The following is a 22399-nucleotide window of genomic DNA, read 5'->3' as shown; positions in this document are numbered from 1 at the left end:
GAAGAAAGAGAAGAACTACGACAGATTTCCTAACCTCAGAACTATCACTTTTCAGCACTTCAAAACTCTTATTTCATTTGAGAGCGACACTTTTAATTTTCAGATTTATATTTTGCGCATTACAATATGCAATATTCCAAAATTTCAGCCAAATCAGTGAGAGAGCCCATCTTCTTCACATTTATCAGAAATAGATATACAATTGAGAGTTAGTGGGGAAAAAGGGGAAAAAGGGAAGAGAATCAGTGCAAGTTAGTGCAGCTAGTTCCGCAATAGAAACAAACCTAAAAATGTTCTTATGACGTACGTAAGCCAAAGGTGACCTTGTTTAATGTATTTGTCTAATGTATTTGACTTTGTTTAATGTATTTAATAAGCACTGGAAATGTAAAGCAATTTGTCAAAAATTTATCGTGAAATCTCATCGAACATACAGATACTTGCAAAGCAGAGAGAAGGACAAAAAGAAATACACACTATCATTTTCATATAGACAAATTATCATGTCCGCAATCAACATAAAGACACTTATCCGACAAGATGTCCTAAAATTTCTAAATTCATTTGACACTATTCTGTCTGATTGCGACGGTGAGTAAGAATCATGTTGGAATATATTTGCATGATGATAATTTTGCAGATCTTGTTTTTAGGAGTGCTATGGCTGCACACAACACCTCTACCAAATGCATCAGATGTTCTAAATCTGTTTCGCAAGTTGGGCAAACGAATTTTCTATGTAACTAACAACAGTACGAAGACTCGTGATGAATTAGTAGAAAAATGCAAAAGTCTACAATTTGAAGCACACAGAGATGAGATTATATGTACTGCTAATCTGTCAGCTCGTTATTTACAAAGTAAAGCTTTTACTAAAAAGGTATTTGTCATCGGTTCTAAGGGTAAGATTTATCTCTTTCTCTTTATGAATTAGTTGTATAATACAATATGAATTAAACATATACAATTGCTTTTAATTTCAATATCTATTATCATCATATAGCGATTGCAAAAGAATTGGAACTAGCAGATATTTCCTATTGCGGAATAGGACCAGATATAATTATTGAGAACAAGTCATATCACGTTTTTGAGAAAGATCCTGATATATCTGCAGTTATAGTTGGTTTTGATGAGCACTTCAGTTATCCAAAAATGATAAAAGCAGCCACATACTTGAACGATCCCAATGTACATTTCATTGGGACTAATACAGATGAGAGATTTCCGATTGATAATGACATTGTTATACCTGGTATGCATCAAAACATATTTTATGTAGATATATAAATAGAATATACTTTAATGAAATGCCTATAATGTTTTAACAACAGGTACAGGAAGTCTAGTTAGATGTATAGAAAACTGCGCAGAGAGGAAAGCAATAATTATGGGTAAACCGGAGGAATACATGGCCAAAGTGTTGAAAGAACAATATAAGATTGAGCCGACGAGTACTCTAATGATTGGAGATCGGTGCAATACTGATATACTGTTTGGAACCCGTTATGGTTTCACGACTTTGCTAGTTCTAACAGGAGTGAGCTCTTTATCGAATATTGAAAAATGGAAACAATCGAAGCAGCAGGAAGAGCGAGATTTCGTGCCGAATTACTATATCGATGCGCTTGGAGACATGTTATGTTACTTGAAACAACTCGAAATCGAAGCATCATAAGTTCATAGAATTAACTTTATAATCTCGCGGTTGATGGAAGGCGAATGTGAACATAAGTTGATGTATGTAGGGTTAGAAGGATATTAAAATTCGCATTTGCAATTTATCTTAGTGTATTTTCTACGCAAGCATCTCGCGAGGACGATACAATGGAGGCATAGTGAAATGAACAAGTAATTGAAGCGCATGTGTATGTTTTTAAGTCTTCCAACCCCATATTTATTTTGGCAATGCTTTTTATATGAAAAAAAGTACACCATTTTCTCGAGAAAAATGATACACGTTTCAGACGGATAGATAATAATGTAGGAAAAAGAAAGCAGATATAAGGATAAGGGGAACAGCCTGATATGTTTATGTATATATATATATGTGTGTGTATATATATATATATGTGTGTGTGTGTGTGTGTAAATTTATAATAATATGCTATTCATACGTGCGCGCGCGCGCACGCATATGTGTGTGTACGGTTTTTTATATCATATATTTTATATTTTCTACAAGTTTACCAGGATCCTTCGATTCTCTCATTTTAATTTGCGCAAAAGAACATTAGGTGCACTTGCTTATGTCTTACATAACATTCAAATATTGATTTCGTAAGAGAGTTTACCTGTTGTTGAGTAAACCTCTTAACAACAAATCTATTAACGGCTTCGATGCAGTATATTGTAGCGGGATGACGTAATAACATTCATTTACCAACGTACATAATGATCGTAATGAATAATTACAAAAAGGCCGTTCTGAGAACAATCAAATAATCGGGCACGAGTTTCCCTCGATATAATACATTTCTGGACTACGTACGGAAAATTCTAGGACAAAATAATGCGCGCTTGAAAATGTTTGATCAAATCTCAATGAAAATGACGCTTCGCAACATGTCAGTCGACGAGAAACCTCGCCTATGGAGTAATGATTAATTAATTAATTGGCTTCTCGCGCATCGGTAATTATTTTCACGGGATAATTACCGTAGACACTTTTTGTAGACTAGGAAGAATTCCGCGCAAAATTCTAACGATTAAACACGATTCTTGTTATTTCCTTAGCGCATTTCCTATGCCTTTTCTCCTATCTTTATATACCAGATCTAACAGTCGGAATTCTCTCATCATTCGTCTCGTTCCTCACATTTAAACGCGACATATTAGTAGTAATGATTAGTTAATTGGCACAAGTTATCTCTCGCGTGTATATATACTTCGATATATCAAGCGATACTTGAACACGATGAGAGTATCTGAATAATTTGCGATTTTGATGCGTGGATAAGCGCCCATGTGCAATTGTAAGGGAAAAAGAGTAAGGTAGTGACAAGAAGAAGACGAAGACGAAGAAGAACGCGAAGATTTTCGCATATATATACTTCTTTTCTCATTCGCAGTTATCTATCTAACATTCCCAGAAAACTGTCACGAGAGTTACCGCCGCAACAATGCGTATTATTTGTATGTTATGTTAACTTCGTCCTCAAATAGTAAGTCTGTTACGACGAATTGCAAGCACGTAACGAGCGCTGCTAACGAGAGAGGAAGAGAAAGTTACGATGAGTCGGCAAACCTGTATTAATTTATAATCTTAGTGACAAGTTACGCGAATTGAGGTCTAACAAACCTTATTGTGTGGCGCTCGCTCCAACTAAATCTCTCACATGTTATATGCACCGCTAAAGGACAAGTCATGTTTTACAGTGAATTGGTAAGTCACACGCATCACAGGCATATTCCAAACGACACAAATGTCTAAAATATATCTTAGAGACATCTAAAAAATATCTAAAATAAATAAAATGTCTCTAAGACGTCTTTCAGACAATTATATTATGTGGGGAGATTATTCCTTAAAAGACCAAACCACCAACCACGGTTGACTCGAAAATTGCGAGATTTGATTGTACACGCGCGTAAAACACTTGCGACTTCGTCAGAAATGGGTGACTTCGCAACCGTACAGAGTGACTCAAATGTATGTCGCCGCCACTTCGGAGATACACAATGCTCTCTGATCAGTGCTGGGTAGTACCTAGATACCTCCCGCGCACCCGAGCCAGTATCTGAGATACATTCGAATTGGGTGACTGTATCTAGATGCAAAACAATAATCTGAACGGCTTTTCAGATACATTTTCACGTATTTTTGTCAATAACAAAAAAAATGATAAAAATGCCGAATAGGGAACCCCTCTCCTATGACCTTGACCTTGACATATGTTGTCAAGGACACCTTCCTGAGTAACGTGCAAAAGGTTTTACCCGTCGCTCGTTGTTTGTTAAAAAGTTATTAGCAAAAAAAATTTGGTTTATACGTAAGTTACAAGTGCGTTTAGCACGGCGCGCTACGCGTGCCCCCTCGCCTCTGCCTCATCCCCCGCCTCACCCCGATCCCTCCTCTCTATGCTAAACGCACTTGTAACTTACTACTTTATCTCTATGAGAAAAAGTTGGAAATGGAAATAAAGTTAGATTAGATTACGTTATATTGTAGTTCGATCTGTTCCTGTTCGTGTTGTAAACAAATTCGTAAATATTTGTTTTGAAACGTCTAGAGGTTGTCGCTGTTGTTCTTAGCATTTGGGTAATATAACTCGTTCAGTTACTGGAATGTCTTCATACAGTGAGCATTGTATAACGAATACTTCTAAAATGCGTTTATACGAGTTTATTAATATTATATGCAATTTTGACTCCATGTGGAATTACTTATGTGAAAAGAAAGTTGTTCGCAGTAGAATATTGTGTCCTAAGTATAAAAACGAATTGAAATTACCGAATAATGCAAAAAATCATATTTTTCACTGTACTCATAAATATTATAAAGTTCGTGCACAATGTAATATAACTTAATCTAACCTTATTTTCATTTCTAACTTTTTCCCATAAAGATAAAGTCGTAAGATACAAGTGCATTTAGCACCGGGAGGAGGGGCGGGGGAGGGTGGGGGATGAGATAGGGGCGGGGGGGGCGCGCGTAGCGCGCCGTACTAAACGTATTTCCAACTTGTGCATTTATAAAAATTTTTAGCAATAACTTTTTAACAAACAACGAGCGACGGCTAAAATTTTTTGCACGTTACTCAGGAAGGTGTCCTTGACAACATATGTTAAAGTCAAGGTCATAGGAGCGGGATGCCCTATTCGGCATTTTTACCAAAAAAAATATCGTAATAATAATAAAAAGTTTAGCATGCACTCTTGATTTGCTACAGGGAGAGAACTATTGTTATTTAAGATATGTTTTGCCAGCTTTACTATAATTTAAAATTAATTTACAGACATTTCACGAATTACCTAGTTGCGAACTCTTGAGAATTACTCTAAATAGATGGCATTAACAAAAGATTCGGGAATTTTGACTGTATTGAATTTTGACAGTATGTGCAGTAAACCTTACATTATTTCATCTGTGACTGTTCCTAAACTTAAGTTGAAATGGCTAAACTTGATTCCGGAAGCAGGGATTTTTTCAAAAACGACCCTGAACCACGAATATTATAAAAACTTGCTTATTACAGAAGCAAAGAAATATGCGTATTTAAAAAATAAAACTAGAATATCTTCTGATGGCTTTTCAGCATCTTCCGTGGAAAATGAAAAATCTTTAAATTTTTAAAAGACCAAGATAACCTGGAAACAATTGACAGTGCCATCGGCATGGAAGTTCTCTCTTATTTGTCAGATAAGCAAAAAGATATCGCATCGATAGCACGTTATTCTCATATGAAACATTTGTTTTTCAATACGATTATATCATCATCAGCACTGGTTGAGCGTTTATTTAACATTGGAAGTCAAATTTTAATACCGCGGCAAAATCGATTAAGTGACGATATGTTTGAGGCATTTTTTATATATAAAACTATCGACCAATTTGTGTAATTTTAATATAAACAAACAATATTAATAAATAATAAAAGATTTGTTCAGTATATTTTATACATATTATCATTGCTACGATAAAATATAATTTAAACGTATCCGATATGTACCTGAGATACTTTTCAGCTATCTGAGTATCTGTATTTAAATACATTTAATTTATGCATCTGTATCTAGATACGTTTTCCACATATATCTATATCTGTTTCGAGATACATTTGAAATATATCTTGCCCATTACTGTTTCTGATATGAGAGAATTATTAAAGGGAAAATGTCTTCTCCATTTTTTTACAGATAAATGTGATATTTCTAAGCAAGAGTACTTGTACTCGTAAGCAAGAGTAATACTATTCTTGAAAAATATATCGCGATACGAATCGTCAGCTATTATTATCGGAGGTGAAAGTATAAAGATATCGCGTTTCACGTTTTCTAGAATTTGTATGAGCAAGTTTTAAATAAATCTCTTACATTAAATACTCGTTCTATTTTTCTGCCTGAGTACTTCTTTTTCGGGTATTTATATATACGATTCCACACGTATTCTCCTTCTCGAATTTTCCTCATTTTTAGCCGAATTGTTCCTCCAAAACAGTTATTTCGATTGTCTGAAACTCCAAGAAGTATTAGTTCTTAAATTACATAACGAATGAAATACGAAATAATTATACTATATATGTATAGTAAAACGAAATAAAAGATATATATATATATATTTTTTTTATTATTTTTTAAAATAAAAGATATATATATTTTTAAATTTTTAAATAAAAGATATATATATATATATCTTTTTTTCGTTTCACTTACACGCTTCGAAACATAAATATTCAACCGTTGCGTCAAATGATCACAAAGTAATGAAATTACATACTTCATAAATTATCAAAATCAATCAAATAACTACGAGCTAGATTTCAATTTAAATTTCATTGATTTTCCTTTTCTCTCTACACGTATTTAAAAACCAGAATCAAACGACGTAGATTTGAATTACTCTGTAATAATGCTATGCTATAACCGAAAGAGATTTGTTCGTTCTGCTGGAATGTCGCTGTGCATAAAACGCTACCGCTATGATTGTCGACCAGACAAAAATCGAACATTTATACCTCTCATATTTTGTGAAATGGACGAAATAGGGAAGGATGCGTTTATCATGTTTTCAGATACAGTAGAAGAATATGTTATGTGATATGCGTGTATGTGTGCGTATGAATGCGTATTATACATATATATATATATATATACACGCACACAAACATACATACATACACGCGCGCGCGCGCGCGCACACACACACACACACACACACACACACACACACACACACATATATATACAGGGTGTCCGGAATCTTTTGAAAACGAAAAATTGTGAAGATTAATCAGATCAAACCGAGAAGAGGTGTTGTATACTATTTTGCAAAAATCGCAATAGTTATTCAGCTATTAATGATGGAAAAAGATTACATCTAGAGACTCTTTTAATTGACAACTTGAAAATTTGCGTACTTATTTGCAAAATGGTAAAGGACTTTTTCGTTCAGAATCTGCAATTATATGATGGCTAATGTATCTGGCGATAGATATGAGTATATTGAACTTTGAACCCTGAACCTTGAACCTGTAATTAGACACAATAGTTGTCATATAATTGTAGATTAGGTCATTCTGAACAAAAAAGTCCTTTACCATTTTGCAAATAAGTATGCAAATTTTCAACTTATTAATTAAAAGAACTTCTAAGTTTGGTCATTTTCAATCATTAATGATTTAATAACTATTGCGATTTTTGCAAAGTGGTATGTGACTTTTCTTCTCAATTTAATCTGATCAATCTTTAAAATTTTTCGTTTCCAAAAGGTCCCAAAAGGATGAAAAAAAAGGTCATATAAACATAAATCCGGAAAATTCTTTCTTTCCGAGATATAAACTTTTGTTTATGATTGAGTATCGCAGAAATGTTTGAAGCTTAGTTAACACACATATTGTTAATCAATCTCGACACTAATACCAATTTTTAACGTATGAACTTATTGGAGACTGGATTTATTGGAGACTTGTTTATTGGACCACTTTTTTCCATTTACACTCGACGGTAGAAATTATACACAATTTTTGGAAACTGAACTTTCTACATTATTACAAGATGTATCATTGGCAATATGCATTCGAATGTAATTTATGTATAATGGAGCTCCGGCCCATTTTAGTCGAACTACTAGAGAATATCTTAATAATAATTATACCAATCAGTAGATTGGCAGAGGACCAATTGCCTGGCCCGTATATTCCCCTGATCTAACTCCTTTAGTTTCTCATTTATGAGGACATCTTTAAAGTTTAATCTATGATAATAATAGTATTGATAGTCTAGAAGCACTCAAAAACCGGATTATTGTTGTATATGACAAAATTCAGAATATACCAGGAATTTTTGAATGTCTTCGACAGTTTCTGCAACGTCGATGTGAAGCGTATATTATTGCAGAAGGAAATAATTTTCAGCAATTTCTTTAAGTAAGCTTTAAACATTCCTACAATACTCAATCATAAACAAAAAAGTGTTTATATTTCGGAAAGAAGAAGTTTCGGATCTATATTTACCGGATCAATATAACTTTTCCCATTCTTAGAAAAAGTAGAATACGGTACCGAAGTTTGGCTATCTTTTTCGATGTCATTCTGTGTATATAGGGTATCTCAAAATGCACGATTATCCTTTGGGGGTGTGAAAGAAAGTGAAATTCTGAGTCGAAAGTTCCTCTTCTATTTTTTCCTCTAACCATTAATAACAGAGTTATTAACGAGGAAAGTCGACCAATGGCATGACGCACACGACTGTCGTACAGTACCGTACACTGGCGCGGGGTTCCGCCCTGTGCTAGCGAAATTCGTTTTTATTTAATCATCATATCAAATAGCTCATTTATCATCCATTTGATGAGCTTAAAAAGTCGAAAAATGCCTCATTTCTTCTTATGTTCTTCACAGTTCGTTATTTACGTTTTGAATCTCGTTGCGTTTAGGATTGAGGAACCGCTACTAAAGAGTATGTCGTGCAAGAAATAATAATAATTCTGTCAACCATTTCTCAATCCGTAAGACATCGAAGATGAAAACGTAAACATGAGAAAAACAAAACCAAAGTTAAAACGAGAATTTTTTGTAATAAATTAACACGTTATAAAATAGTACACAGAACACATATTACTTTCTGCGAACAACATTTTAAACAGACGCTCTAAAAAATCGGTCTTTTTCAACACCATTGAAAAACCATTGGTCTTTATCATTTAAAATAACATTTAATAAAATTTCTATTTTTAAACTTGTTTTCAATCGATTTTTTATGTTTTTGTTGATTAAAAATGATAAATCAATTAACTCATCAAATGGATGATAAATGAGCTATTTGATATCATCAGATAAAGACAAATTTCGGCGCCAGCGTAGGGTCGAGTCCCACGCCAATGTACGGCACTGTGCGAAGTCGTGCTCGCCATGCTATTGGTCGATTTTCTTCGTTAATAACTTTGTTATTAATGGTCGGAGGAAAACATGGAAGAGGAACTTTCGACTTAGAATTTCACTCTCTTTCACTCACTCACTTTCAAAGGATAATCATGCGTTTTGCGACACCCTATATATGTGTGTGTGTGTGTGTGTATGTGTGTGTGCAGGGTGTCCAGGACCTTTTGAGAATGAAAAATTGTGAAGATTAATCAGATCAAACTAAGAAAGAAAGTCAAGTACCATTTTGCAAAAATCGCAATATTTATTAAGTTATTAATGATTGAAAATGACCACATCTAGAAACTCTTTTAATTAATAAGTTGAAAATTTGTATACTTATTTGCAAAGTGGTAAAGGACATTTTTGTTCAGAATGACCTAATCTACAATTATATGACGGCTATTGTGTCTAGCGACAGGCTCAAGGTTCAGGGTTCAAAGTTCAATATATTCATATCTATCGCCAGACACAATAGCCGGCATATAATTGTAGATTCTGAACAAAAACGTCCTTTACCACTTCGCAAATGAGTACGCAAATTTTCAAGTTATCAATTAAAAGAGCTGGATGTGGTTCTTTTCAATCATTAATAACTTAATAACTGTTGCGATTTGAGCAAAATGGTACATGACTTTTCTTTTGAGTTTGATCTGATTAATCTTCATAATTTTTTATTTCTAAAAAATCCCGGACACCTTGTATATATGTAAAATATCCACCAAAAAACCTCACTTCTCTTTCGCAAAAATATCAAGGTATCAATCGAGGAGCTCAATCTTTAAATGAAAATTAAAGGAGTTTAAACGCATTTTTAAACGAATTAATTAGTTCACTGGTAATGATTCATATATGGACGAAAGAAGGAAGTACCACAACTGGTAATGACTCATATATGAGCAGCATGAATAATTCTGTGAATTTTTAACGGATTTGCATCAAACTTGACATATCCATGTTTTTTGAGTCGCTGTCTATGAATTCGAAATCAAATTTGAAAAATTCATAATGGCAATTCGAATATAGCGGTTCTTAAATATTCAATTTTGTTAATTTTGAAGAATATTTAGTAAAATTGATATCCCCATTTGATTTTGTATGAAATCTTCTTTATAGACGCTTTTTGGGTTGTTAGTAACGAAATTCAAAATGGCAAATCCAATATGGCAGCTCCAAGTGACTAATTTTATTATTCCATTATGGAAAAGATCATATTCAATGTTTATATTTTTTAGGTTTTTGATGGTGAATCCAATCTTAAAATCGTAAAATCTAAAATGGCGAATCCAATATAGCAACTTCTAGTTACCTGAACGGTATTCTATTGTAGATACTCTTACTTCCATTATTAGCGGGTGAATTATGTTGAAGGAAACTACTTATCGTTATCTGCGATTAAAAAAACATATTTGAGTTTGACACATTCATAATAGAATATCAAAGTTAGCCACTTGATCTGCCATTTTGATCTGCCATTTTGAATTTTGGAATTTCGATCCTAGACTTATCAGCAACTCAAAAGAAATAAATCTTATAAATAAGCTTGTAAATAAAAGAAATAACTTTATAAATAAGCTTCCATATAAAGTACGAAATTATTTACTCTTACCAGTTTTGACACAAATGTTGATTTCGGGCCCACCAATGAACTGATTAATAATAACTAATTAGTTTTATTTTTCACGTCACATTAGATAGACCTAAAAGATGTCAAAGATTTAATTTAACGGTTAGTTATATCGTAATTTAACGTTAGATATCGCAGAATAAAAAAATACCCAGATAGACAAATTTCGACATATTGTCTGCATAGAGACTGAATTCGAGAATTAAAAATAGTAGCATAAATATATGTAGAAATGCGTCCTCCTATAAGAAGCATTATAGGAGCATATGAAAGAAGCAATCTGATACTATGAATATTATGGCAAGATACCATGTATCGTGTCGGCAAGAGGATGCAATTAATCAGCAATATAACAAACTGATTTTCTGCTGCAAAGTATGAGATAATAAATACGTATTTGTTACAACAAGCATATTACAAATATATTATGCCGCTCCAATGGTATCATAAAATATATGTTGAATGCTTGCATACTATTGCCAACATGTCTGTCTATCGAGGTGTAATGTTTCATAAATTTTTCATCGAGAAACGATTGACACCAGACACTAATTCGAGCGAATTAAAAGATACGTTTACGTGTTCGATTATGTGTTCAACGAAAAGCTCGTGATTTCTGCTGACACACCCTGTACAAATATATACGCGTGGATTTTGGCGCCACGCACACATACACACGTTTAAAGATTAACAAATAAATACAATATACATACACGCGCATCGGGTTGTGCGTATGTCGTACCGACGCGCTACAAATCTAGGCCTGCGCTCACGCTTCACATTCAACACTGAACACAGTCGTCCGATTCTCAATTTCTGATATAATGTTCCGTATCTTCACGATGTCTTCATCGTGAGACAAATAAAAATTAACGTTACCATACAGACGCGCTAAATGCAAAGCATAAGCGCACAGTCTAAATTCTAACGAATTGATATCGTTTTATAAAACAACTAAATGAAAACATTTGTACTTTAGCAGTATAGAGCAGTCATTTTTGTCATAGTTATTATCCTTAATATCATTATTTTCGTTTATATTATATATATTTTATACATATATAAGATTTATATATATATATATTCTTTTTAAGAATATATCCCGCCTCCCTTGGCACGCCCACATCGTCCACAGTTATCGTTATCCTTATCGTCGCCATCGTCGTCGCAATATTAATTTTAATGACACGCACACTTGGACAAATCTGATATGATCACCATTTTCGATAAATATCAAGTATTTCGAATCAAAGGGGTTTTTACTTTGAAAGAAAAAACAATATGCTTGCTACTTGTGTGTGTTAACCATTGTTTACACGTGGTTTTATCAGTAGCAAATATATGCTATAAAATTTGGTAATAATACGTTAAATATTTGGCTCGATTATTTGCCAATCTATGCGGATAAAATTTGGCAAATTTGATCAACGTAGAATCGATTTTCTCTTTATTCAAACGCCAAAGTATCAGCAGGTTTTAATTTTTGAGGAGTAAGTACGGTCTAATTAGATCTTTTGTTTCAAGAAAATTGATTCTATATTGATAAAAAAATTTCATCTATATAAGACGCAAAATCGCACTATGTATGTACGTATGTGTGTGTGTGTGTATGTACATGTACATACATGCGCGCGCGTGCACACAAACGCACACACGCGCGCGCGCACGCACGCACGCACACGCACACGCATACGCACACGCACACGCACACGCACACGCACACGCACACACACATATATGCATATGCATATATATACATATACGTTCGTAAATATTGCTACTTTTTATCTATGTCGAAGAGAAAGGTGTTTGCATAATGCGCGTGACAGCATATAAACGGCAGTCTACATCAACAAAAGAGCGATTATTGCGTAATCTAACAGCTACGGGCGGAATACATACAAATATTTCGAAAACCTGAATCTAGTCTTATATTCTAATGTTTGCCTTCCTTTACATTCTCCTGACTGGAACAGCGACACTGACGATAACTTCGATGTAGATTATCGAATAATATAAGTACAATAATTGCAATAATAATAAAATAATAATTGTAATCGTAATAATAATCGTAATAATAGCTATAATAATGGTAGGGAGTAATAACGACAATAAACATATCCGTGACAATGATAATAGAGCAGTGGGAACAGCGATAATAATAGGATTAACTGTAATAATGTTATCCATCGCAACGATATTGATATTATGCAACGATCTTTATAAGTATATGTACAAATATTATAGCACCATGACCGAAATCTCGAATCTTGAAATCTAAAAGAGACGAAGCGAAAGCACAAATGAGGATCACCACGATAGTTGGACGGGTTGGAGAAAGGCAGTAGAAAAGAGGGTTAAGGGGAGTGAAGGGGAACGGGTGGATTCTGCATTTAAATGGGGACACAGAAGACAAAGGAGAAAATCAGGACTGAATGATAAGTGGGAGGGAGACAACAGCATCGTCCCTTTCAATTCATCTAACAAGTTCAAAAGACACTAACTCGATTATCGTTTCTTATCACATATGTAACTGTGTTAGATGTATGTATGTATGAAAGTGTCAATGTGTCTATTTTTTATCATCGTACTGGTCAATCGTCACGTTTATACTACGAGAAATTCAAGGATGAAAAATCGCCAACAATGAGATCAAGACGAGGAATTTTCACGGTAATCCTGAAAAGTGGAATATCATCGTTTCGTGTGAATGATCAACAAGAACACGGAGGAACACTACCAGCGCAGTATAAAATAGTGAAGAAGGACGATTGACCGACGTAATTTCTAAGAGAAAAATGAAAGATTGATAGATAGATAGATAGATAGATAGATAGATAGATAGATAGATAGATAGATAGATAGATAGATAGATAGATAGAGAGAGAGAGAGAGAGAGAGAGAGAGAGAGAGAGAGAGAGAGAGAGAGAGAGAGAGAGAGAGAGAGAGAATTATTTTTATCATATAAGTAGTACAATATTGCTACATTATTATTGTATATGTGTTTATGTATAATGGTATTTGGCCGTTTAATTATATATTATACAGTGTTCGCATTTAATTATATATTCCAATATTCGCGGGAACACATCAATTCATGATTGCTACCTCGGCGAACGATTCGTCGGACCAGATTCGTGACCAAAAATTTAGAAAAATGGAAAATATTGTGATCACAGCACAACAGTAGAAAAAATGTTTGAACACAGATCAACTTTTTTTATTTGCATTTTACATCGTTTCGAATGAAAGTAGAAAAGCAATGATGTGAATTAACGAACGGCAAGTCAAACACACTAGATTCTTTTTACTCTGGATCACAAGAGACTTTTCATTTACCAATTATACGACATTTAAAATAACAAACGAAAATAAAACGAGAAAACATTACACATGTAATAATTACGGTAGTGATCAATATGTCTACCTTGTGATTCGCACGATGTAAACGTATAATAGCTACTCTTCTTTTGCAATATAGTTCCATAATGTCCTTTTGCAATATACATATATATTTTTTCATATATATATATTTATTTATTTATATTTATATTATATTAAACGATGATATTCTCTTTGTTCAATATATTAATTAAGTATGATATGTTTATTCACAACTTGATGTGAGCGCTTAAAGAGAAGAAGAGCAAAAGAGAAAGGAGAGAGAAAGAGAGAAAGAGAGAGAGACAAAATTATAAACTAAAAATCTTATCTTCCTTCTTCTGTTATCGCAAAGATAGCGTCTTCGATTTTCTTTCAATTTGAATGATAGCGATAAATCGAGTCACGTCGTAACTTTAAGTACGCTTGTTGAATGAAACAGTGATATATCAATAAACTTCTTTTCTCTCTTACCCCTATCAATTTATAGAAGTATATTTCGAAGAAAATCACGTACTCGCGTACAAGCACTCACACATCCACACAATGCTCATACATATAATACATACACGCACATATACGCTCATATTCGTTCGCACAATGATATATCGTTATACATCATATGCTAGTCATTGTCAAAGAGTTATTATTGTTTAAAGTTTGAAGAGCCGGACACACTTGTTTCAGAACCGTTCCACGCAGAATCGCGATTCAGGTAAAGATTTCTGAATGTCGTGTACGTATTGTATGTACGCGCGCGCATGTGTGTGTGTATATGTGTGTAAATGTGTATAGATGACCGATATATTTGCTTCACAGGTTTTGTACATATGTGCACACAATGTGGCTATGAAGTTTTAGGACTGATTTTTTTTTTAAAGAAACAGCGCTATCTCTTACATAATATTCAAATTATACTACTAAAGTCCTTTTATAAACTCCGTTAATAAGTCCCTTTACAAACGTACCAAGTTGCATCAGCCTATTGTAGGAACTACATTGTTATTTGTGTTACGAGTTTGTTTATCATTGTCATAGAAAAATCTTTGGAACAACGATATGCGATACAATTTTATTTTAAACTTGAGAAAAGTGCATTTAAAACATACGAAATAATTCAAAAAACATTCACATTTTTATCACATCAGGCCGACAAACGACGATTAAAATGACAATAAAACAACTTCACATCGATAAAGAAATAATCCGAAAAGAGTCACCCGCGTATGGCTTGAAATGTAAAATAGCGATTAGTAGAATAGCTAATAATTAGTACATGTATTAAATATGTATTAAACAACGCGCCCTGTAGTATTTTACAACATAGTGATCGTGTGGCAATTACTCATGTCCGAAAATATTATTGTGTTGTACCACCTACCATATTCATCAGATTTGGTTTCAACAATTTCTATTTCTCAAATTAAAATTAAAATTGCAAGATGATCGTTTTAACGACACTGCAGTGACTCAGAGTAATGTGATGAAGGAGCTGAATTCTTTCCAGTTCCAGAATTTCAACATACCATGGAGAAACTGAAGGATCGCGCAAATCGCTATTTCAAGTTAGAAGAGATATATATTGAAAATTAAATAATTAAGATTTTCCAATTATAATCTGTTCCTTTTTGAATGAATTTTGTCCTGAAATTTTATAGCCATATTGTATATATAAGTACCAATTCAGGGTTGGGAAGTAACGTGTTACTTGTAACGCCGTTACTGGTATCGTTACTTTTTTGAATAATGATTAGGTAACGCCGTTACTTTTTTGTATCAGTAACGAAAAAGCAACGGCAATATATTGTTTTTGTAACGAATAACAAAACGTCCGTTACTTTAATCGTTACTTTTTAATTTTTATAAAATTAAACTTAATTGTATTTAATTTCTATACATTTTTTGTTTTATGCTGGATTTAGTGAGAACCAATAAAGATGGACTCACATATTGCCGTCCATTGGCTGTAGCTATATAGAAAGATTTAAAAGAAAGATAAGCTGGTTGTAATTTGGTTAATATGTTCATCAAACAATATTTATCTGATCAAAAAGAAAAATCAATATGTTCATATTTATTATTTAATTTTATTGATTTAATTTTAGGTTTTGTACATTCGAAAAAGAAGAATTGATAATTGCCAGCTGTTTGCACCCCAAATTCAAATTGAGTTGGTTAGCCGGAGATAAGCGAAATCTTGCGCAAACGTATTTAGAAGATTTATTAGGAATTCCTTTAATTGAAAATTTTTTGATATCTGATAAGTACAATGATAACTTTTTTAATTTCAAATAGCAAACATCAAATAAGACATCTGCCTATGATGAATGACAAAGTCAAGAATGATGAATTTTTAAAGTCAACAGGCACTAATGTCCAAATATTAAATTCATATCCACTAATTACGAAACTTTTCATTAAGTACAACAATTAATAACAAAATAATAGAAATATTTAAATATGTATATATATATACTAGGTGCGCAACTAAGTTTCCGGGTTTCACAGATGGATGGCGCTAACGACACATGTAGTCGACATACATGTCTGAAGTTGTGTTTTTTTTATAGCTTGGACATCTGTTAACAATAACCAGTCGTAATATCAACACACATCGCAACGCAAAAATATTTTTTCTAACAACGAAGATATCGAGTTTTATGCCAAATAAACAGCATTTGCGGAAAGCTTTGCTTTTCTGCTTTAACTTGAAAACAAGTGCAGCTGAAGCACGTCGTTTGCTTGAGGAGGCCTATGGCGAACATGCATCATCGAAAACTACCTGTGAAGATTGGCTTAAACGCTTCAGAAGTGGCGATTTCGACACTGAAGACAAGGAGCACTCCGGAAGACCAAAAACAATTGAGGACGCTGATCTGCAAGCGTTATTGGATGAAGATGATATGCAAACACAAGATCAACTTGCGGAGGCATTAAACATGATTCGCCAAGATATTTCCAAGCGTTTACATGCCATGGGAAAAATTCAAAAGGAAGGAAAATGGGTGCCGCATGAATTGACTGAGAAACAGATCGAAGAGCCACTTCCGAAATTTTGCTTTTGCGGCATGAAAGAAAGAGTTTCCTGCATCGAATTGTTACTGGCGATGAGAAGTGGATATATTTCGAGAATCCCAAACGCAAAAAATCGTGGCTTTCACCTGGCGAAGCATCAATATCGACGGCACGGCCAAATCGCTTCGGAAATGAAACAATGCTCTGCGTTTGGTGGGACCAAAAAGGAATCGTGTGAGCTGTTGAAACCAGACGAAACTGTCAATGGGCATCGCTACCGACAACAACTGATCAATTTGAACCATGCATTGCTCGAAAAACGGCTAGAATGGGACACAAGACACGAACGATATTGCAGCACGACAATGCTCCGTGCCATCGCACTTCCATCGTCCAGGATACCATCAAAACGCTGAAATAGGATTTGCTACCGTACCCGCCGTATTCGCCAGACCTGGCCTTTTCCGATTATCACTTGTTCCAGTCGATAGCGCATGGCTTGGCTGGGTAACACTTGGCCAATTTCGAAAAAGTGCAAAATTGGTTGGATGAATGGTTTCGGTCCAAAGACGCGTCGTTTTATCGTAGCGGTATTCATGTATTGCCAGAAAGATGGCAAAAATGTGTAGCTAGCGAGGGACGATACTTTGAATAAACCATTTTTTGTATTTCTCTTGAATTTTTCCATTTTTCATTGATCAAAAAAACCCGGAAACTTAGTTGCGCACCTAGTATATATATTTCTAATCGTCTTATGTCCGATTTATGTCTTGTCTTAGCACTTTTCTTATAATCCTGGATTTACAACAAAAAAAAGTAACGGAAAATAACGAAATAAGATATCGTTACTTTCAAATAACGGTAACACGTTATTTTTTAAGATCAGTAACGAGTAACGGTAACGAGTTACTTTTTACCGAAAGTAACGGTAATGGTAACGAGTTACTTTTAAAAAGTAACTTTCCCAACCCTGTACCAATCTGTATCGCATCCGCCCTCCGTTCTTTCGCGGCCAACATGATCAATGCAATCCACAGCTCGTGTAGGATGCGACTCACGAATGAATCTACAAATTTTGCTCGACCCATGAGCGATGACAACATGTCGACGGCGCAATTAATTAAGGAACTTTGATCCGAACCGCCATCGCGTTTCGTTTTGATACTCGCGTCTTCGCCCGGAACGGCTCTTTCCTCCCGAAGCGCGGAGCGGCGGTATATAATTATATATCTATATATCTATCGAGATAATTCGCTATTCTATCTTTCGAGTAATAAAAATAGAGATTGCATAGATTGAGATTCGTAGCGTGAATGCACCTAAGAAGATATGTCCTATAAAGATTTCCTCTCGAACTTTATAGCGTGAAATTCACACACCACACACACACACACACACACACACACACACACACACACACACACACACACACACACACACACACACACACACACACACACACACACACACACACACACACACACACACACACACACACACACACACACACACACACACACACACACACACACACACACACACACACACACACACACACACACACACACACACACACACACACACATGCACGCGCACACACATACACACAGACACACACACACACATACACACAAGGTGATTCAGAAGAACTTGCTGTCCTTGAACATGTTCTTGAACGAATTCTAAGACAATTTTTTCTCTTGCAAAATGTTATCCAAAGCTTAGTTTTTGAGTTATAAAGATAAATAATTTGCTTATTATGTACCGGTACAAGAAGTAGGCAAGGACGTTGCAATCACCATCAGACACAGGTGTTTATGCTGAGCATCTAATGCGACGAGCTTATCGATATATATTGCACACGTCATTTCCATAACTTCAGTTAATGATCGTATCGAATATCTCGAGAAGAGTTTGCGAAGCCGACATGTGTTTTTCTCCTTTTACAAGCATATATAATTGTACAATAAAATGCAATGGTTGATAATTTTATTCGGTAATGTTTTCCAGTATGAACGGTTTAATATGATCACAAAATAAGGATTAATGTAATTATAATAGCAAATGAAATTTTTTTAATTATTATATTAAATTAATTATATAAAATTATATAAAATTTTATGACATTAAATTAATTACAATTAAATTAAAATAAAATGTTTTAATGTTAGAGGATAAAATATTTGAATATAAGAACATTCTTAAACTAGAAAATAAACTTTTGAAACTTTGAAAATATAAATGAGAAAAACGGAAAATAAAAACGAAGGATGGAAGTTAATCAGCCTAAGATATTCTTACTTTTAAGAAAACCGACGAATTTGTATTCTTTTGTAAAGATTATTTATCTTGAGAATGACAGCTTTTACCACTTATTAGCACGCGTTCATTTCCATAATAATAAAGAATTTTATTTTCAATTATACATTTGGTTCGATCGAGAGTTGTGGACTTTCCTTTTTTCCTTACGACGACCGAAATTAAAGAGAACAGAAGTTAACACTTCCCCTGATTCCATCGGTCGCGGTCCAAGGGAGATTATAAAAATGATGTGTACAATGTTATTTGTTATTATGTGTTATTATGTGCATCGATAAACTCAACGCATTAGGCGCTCAACATAAGCGCCTGCGTCCGACGATAAGTTATGTCATCCGTACTTATCTTTTGTACCCGATCTATAATAAGTAAACTATTAAGTGTATGCAAAAGTTTTAATCTTTTTCAGCCCTCTAATGTAATTATTTTAAATTGAAATATTTCCCCGCAGTTTTATATTTTTGTAAGGTTGGTGTTGAACTTTCTAAAACGCCATTTATTATGATTCATTTGTGCACATTAACTTAAAAATAGTTGATACAATCAGCATCGAGAAACTTTATATTCGATACTGCGTTTGGTTTTGTCACTAATATAGAAGACTATCCAGGATACATCACGAATGTCTGCGTTTAAGATTATCATACATAATCTATTTTTTATCGCCAGTAACAATTTTCGATAAAAAAATATTTTTTGTGCTATCTGGAAAGCAATGAAACGCACGTATTCAACTAACGGATAATGCTGTTTTGCGACAATTCATGTGGCACCCATTTTCCGAGCTTCTGAATTTTTCCCATGCAGTCGCCTTGAACCTGTTGTTTGGTCAACTCCGAGCTTTTCTGCAAATTCTACTTGCGTCTGGGTCGGGTTTTCACTCAACGCTTTCAAATTGTCGGTCTCAAGCTTTCGTGACGTTCCAGAGCGTGGGCGATTACTCACATCAAGGTCACCGTCTTTAAAGTAACCGATTTACGAAACCAATATTTGCACGTATTATGGCACACAATATTTTTCCTAAGAACAGAGCAAATTCATATGCTTTAGTAACGTTTTTTCCTTGCTAGAACTCATATCGAAGTGCGCAGTGTCGAATATGAAATTTTTCGTCGCTCATTGTATCAACTGTTAGTTCTAAGGATACTATTAGTTTTAAGGATATGTGCGTCAATGAATTATATTGAATGACGCTTTAGAATGGTTCAATATCTTATAAAAACATAAAATAACGGGACAATTTTTCAATTAAAAATAATTACAAAAAAACTAAAACATTTCCATGCACTTAATACTTATCTTTATAACTCCAAAACTAAGCTTCGGATAACATTTTGCAAAAAGGAAAATAATTTTAGAATTCGTTAAAAAACATGAGATTTCAAGGACAATGAATTGTTCTAAATCACCCTGTATATATATATATATATATGATATATATCTTCCAGTATATGTATATGTGTCTATGTATATTTATAATATGTTTATGTCTCTCTGTGTGTACAGGGTAATTCAAAACAACTTGCTATCCTTAAAATGACATGTTTTTAAATGAATTCTAAGACAATTCTTCTTTTAAAAATATTATCCGATGCTTAGTTTTTGAATTAGAAAAATAAATGCGTGCAAAAATTTTAGTTTTTGTCAGCCTGCTGATGTAATTATTTTAAATTGAAATATTTTTCCGCCGTTTTGTATTTCTGTAAGGTTGATATTGAACTTTCTAAAATACCATTCATTATGATTCATTGCGTGTGTGTGTATATGTGTAAATACACATACATACACGCACGCACATGCGCGCGTATTCTCTCGTGCGTATACGTATTTTTTTATTATAAAGCTATTCGCACAAATGCGTAGCGTTTGTGTGTGTATGTGTGTATGTGTGTATTTATATATATATATATATTGTATATATTGTATATATATATACAAGGTGTCTCAGAACAATTTTGATAGAGCTCGTGGAGACGTAGGATTAAAATAAACAAAAAGGTATGGTATCGTTTTACGATATTCGCAATAATTATCGAGATTAATTATAGAAATCTGACAAGTGAGCGCGCACCAAAATGAATGACTAGAGGGGTATTCGGATTACAACGCGGCCTAGTTGATTCAACAATTGTTATCGACACGCGGCGAGATGTAGGAGCAGCGAAATAAGACTAGCGCATAGCCAAATAACGATGTATTGCTTCCCCACGTGCAGGCAACAGTTGCTAAGTCGATAGGGTCGCGCTGTAACCCGAGTAGCTATAATGCTCCTCCAATTATTCATTTCAACGCGCGCTCACTTGTCAGATTTCTATAATTAATAACTCGATAATTATTGCAAATATCGCAAAATGATATGAGACTTTTGTCCTCCTGAATCCATTCTACATCCATTTCCATGAGCTCTGTCAAAATCTGGGATACCTTGTATACACTTTCCCAGAACTGCCTCTTCGAATTTCCTCTTAGGAGGTAAAAGTGGGTGCAATTTGGAATTGAAAGTTTCTCTACCACTTTTGGATCAGAACATTAGTTTATGAGTTATTAACTAATGAATCTGACCAATCAGATTATTCGACGGGCGGGCATATGGAGTAGGATTCAAGTTTTAATTTTAATCTATAAAACTGAAAATTTTCTAATTCAGAGAATAGGAAAGAGAAAGATGGGCGTGGAAGGGAGGGAGGAGAGGAAGGGGACAGGTGGAAGAGAGGAGAGAGAGGAGGGGCAGCATAAGGACATAAGGTGTAAAGGTCTACAATGGCAGTAAGCAGTAAGAAGTAAACGTGAACAGTAAGAAATGGACCAATCACAGTTGATTATTCTTGTCATAATCGACTGTGATTGGTTTATTTCTTACCGCTTACGCTTACTTCTTACTATCATTGTAGACGGCCCTTTAGATTTACACAATGGCGCCGTTTTTCACAAAAACTGTTTTTCACTTTCTATATCTCGATAAATCTTATGCCTTTCC

General features: G+C 34.2%; 1 protein-coding gene across 3 annotated transcripts; it reads left to right on the top strand.

Moving 5' to 3' along the window:
• The first annotated feature begins 103 nt into the window (after positions 1-103).
• On the top strand, positions 104-1784 carry LOC105186725 (glycerol-3-phosphate phosphatase). 3 transcript variants are annotated; one of them, XM_011147123.3, is made up of 5 exons: positions 104-303; positions 437-591; positions 654-902; positions 1004-1255; positions 1335-1784. In XM_011147123.3, exons 1-5 carry the CDS (start codon positions 299-301, stop codon positions 1676-1678), a joined length of 1005 nt encoding a protein of 334 aa, XP_011145425.1. In that variant the 5' UTR covers positions 104-298; the 3' UTR covers positions 1679-1784. The 3 variants fall into 3 exon arrangements, with proteins under 3 accessions (XP_011145425.1, XP_011145424.1, XP_019698568.1); XM_011147122.3 differs by having other exon boundaries at positions 117-318; XM_019843009.2 differs by lacking the exon at positions 104-303 and having other exon boundaries at positions 325-591.
• The last annotated feature ends 20615 nt before the right edge of the window (positions 1785-22399 follow it).

This window comes from Harpegnathos saltator, unplaced genomic scaffold, assembly GCF_003227715.2.
Source record: "Harpegnathos saltator strain DR-91 unplaced genomic scaffold, Hsal_v8.6 scaffold406, whole genome shotgun sequence".
In the NCBI taxonomy this organism is placed as follows: domain Eukaryota; kingdom Metazoa; phylum Arthropoda; class Insecta; order Hymenoptera; family Formicidae; genus Harpegnathos; species Harpegnathos saltator.
This window is presented reverse-complemented; position numbering and strand designations above follow the sequence as displayed.

Bases quoted from the DNA above. Each gene is read 5' to 3' on its own strand.
- LOC105186725 (XM_019843009.2), top strand. From the start codon at position 345: ATGTATTTGACTTTGTTTAATGTATTTAATAAGCACTGGAAATGTAAA. The intron at 903-1,003 runs GTAAGATTTATC...ATCATCATATAG, and splicing joins ATTTGTCATCGGTTCTAAGG to CGATTGCAAAAGAATTGGAA. The intron at 1,256-1,334 runs GTATGCATCAAA...TTTTAACAACAG, and splicing joins TAATGACATTGTTATACCTG to GTACAGGAAGTCTAGTTAGA.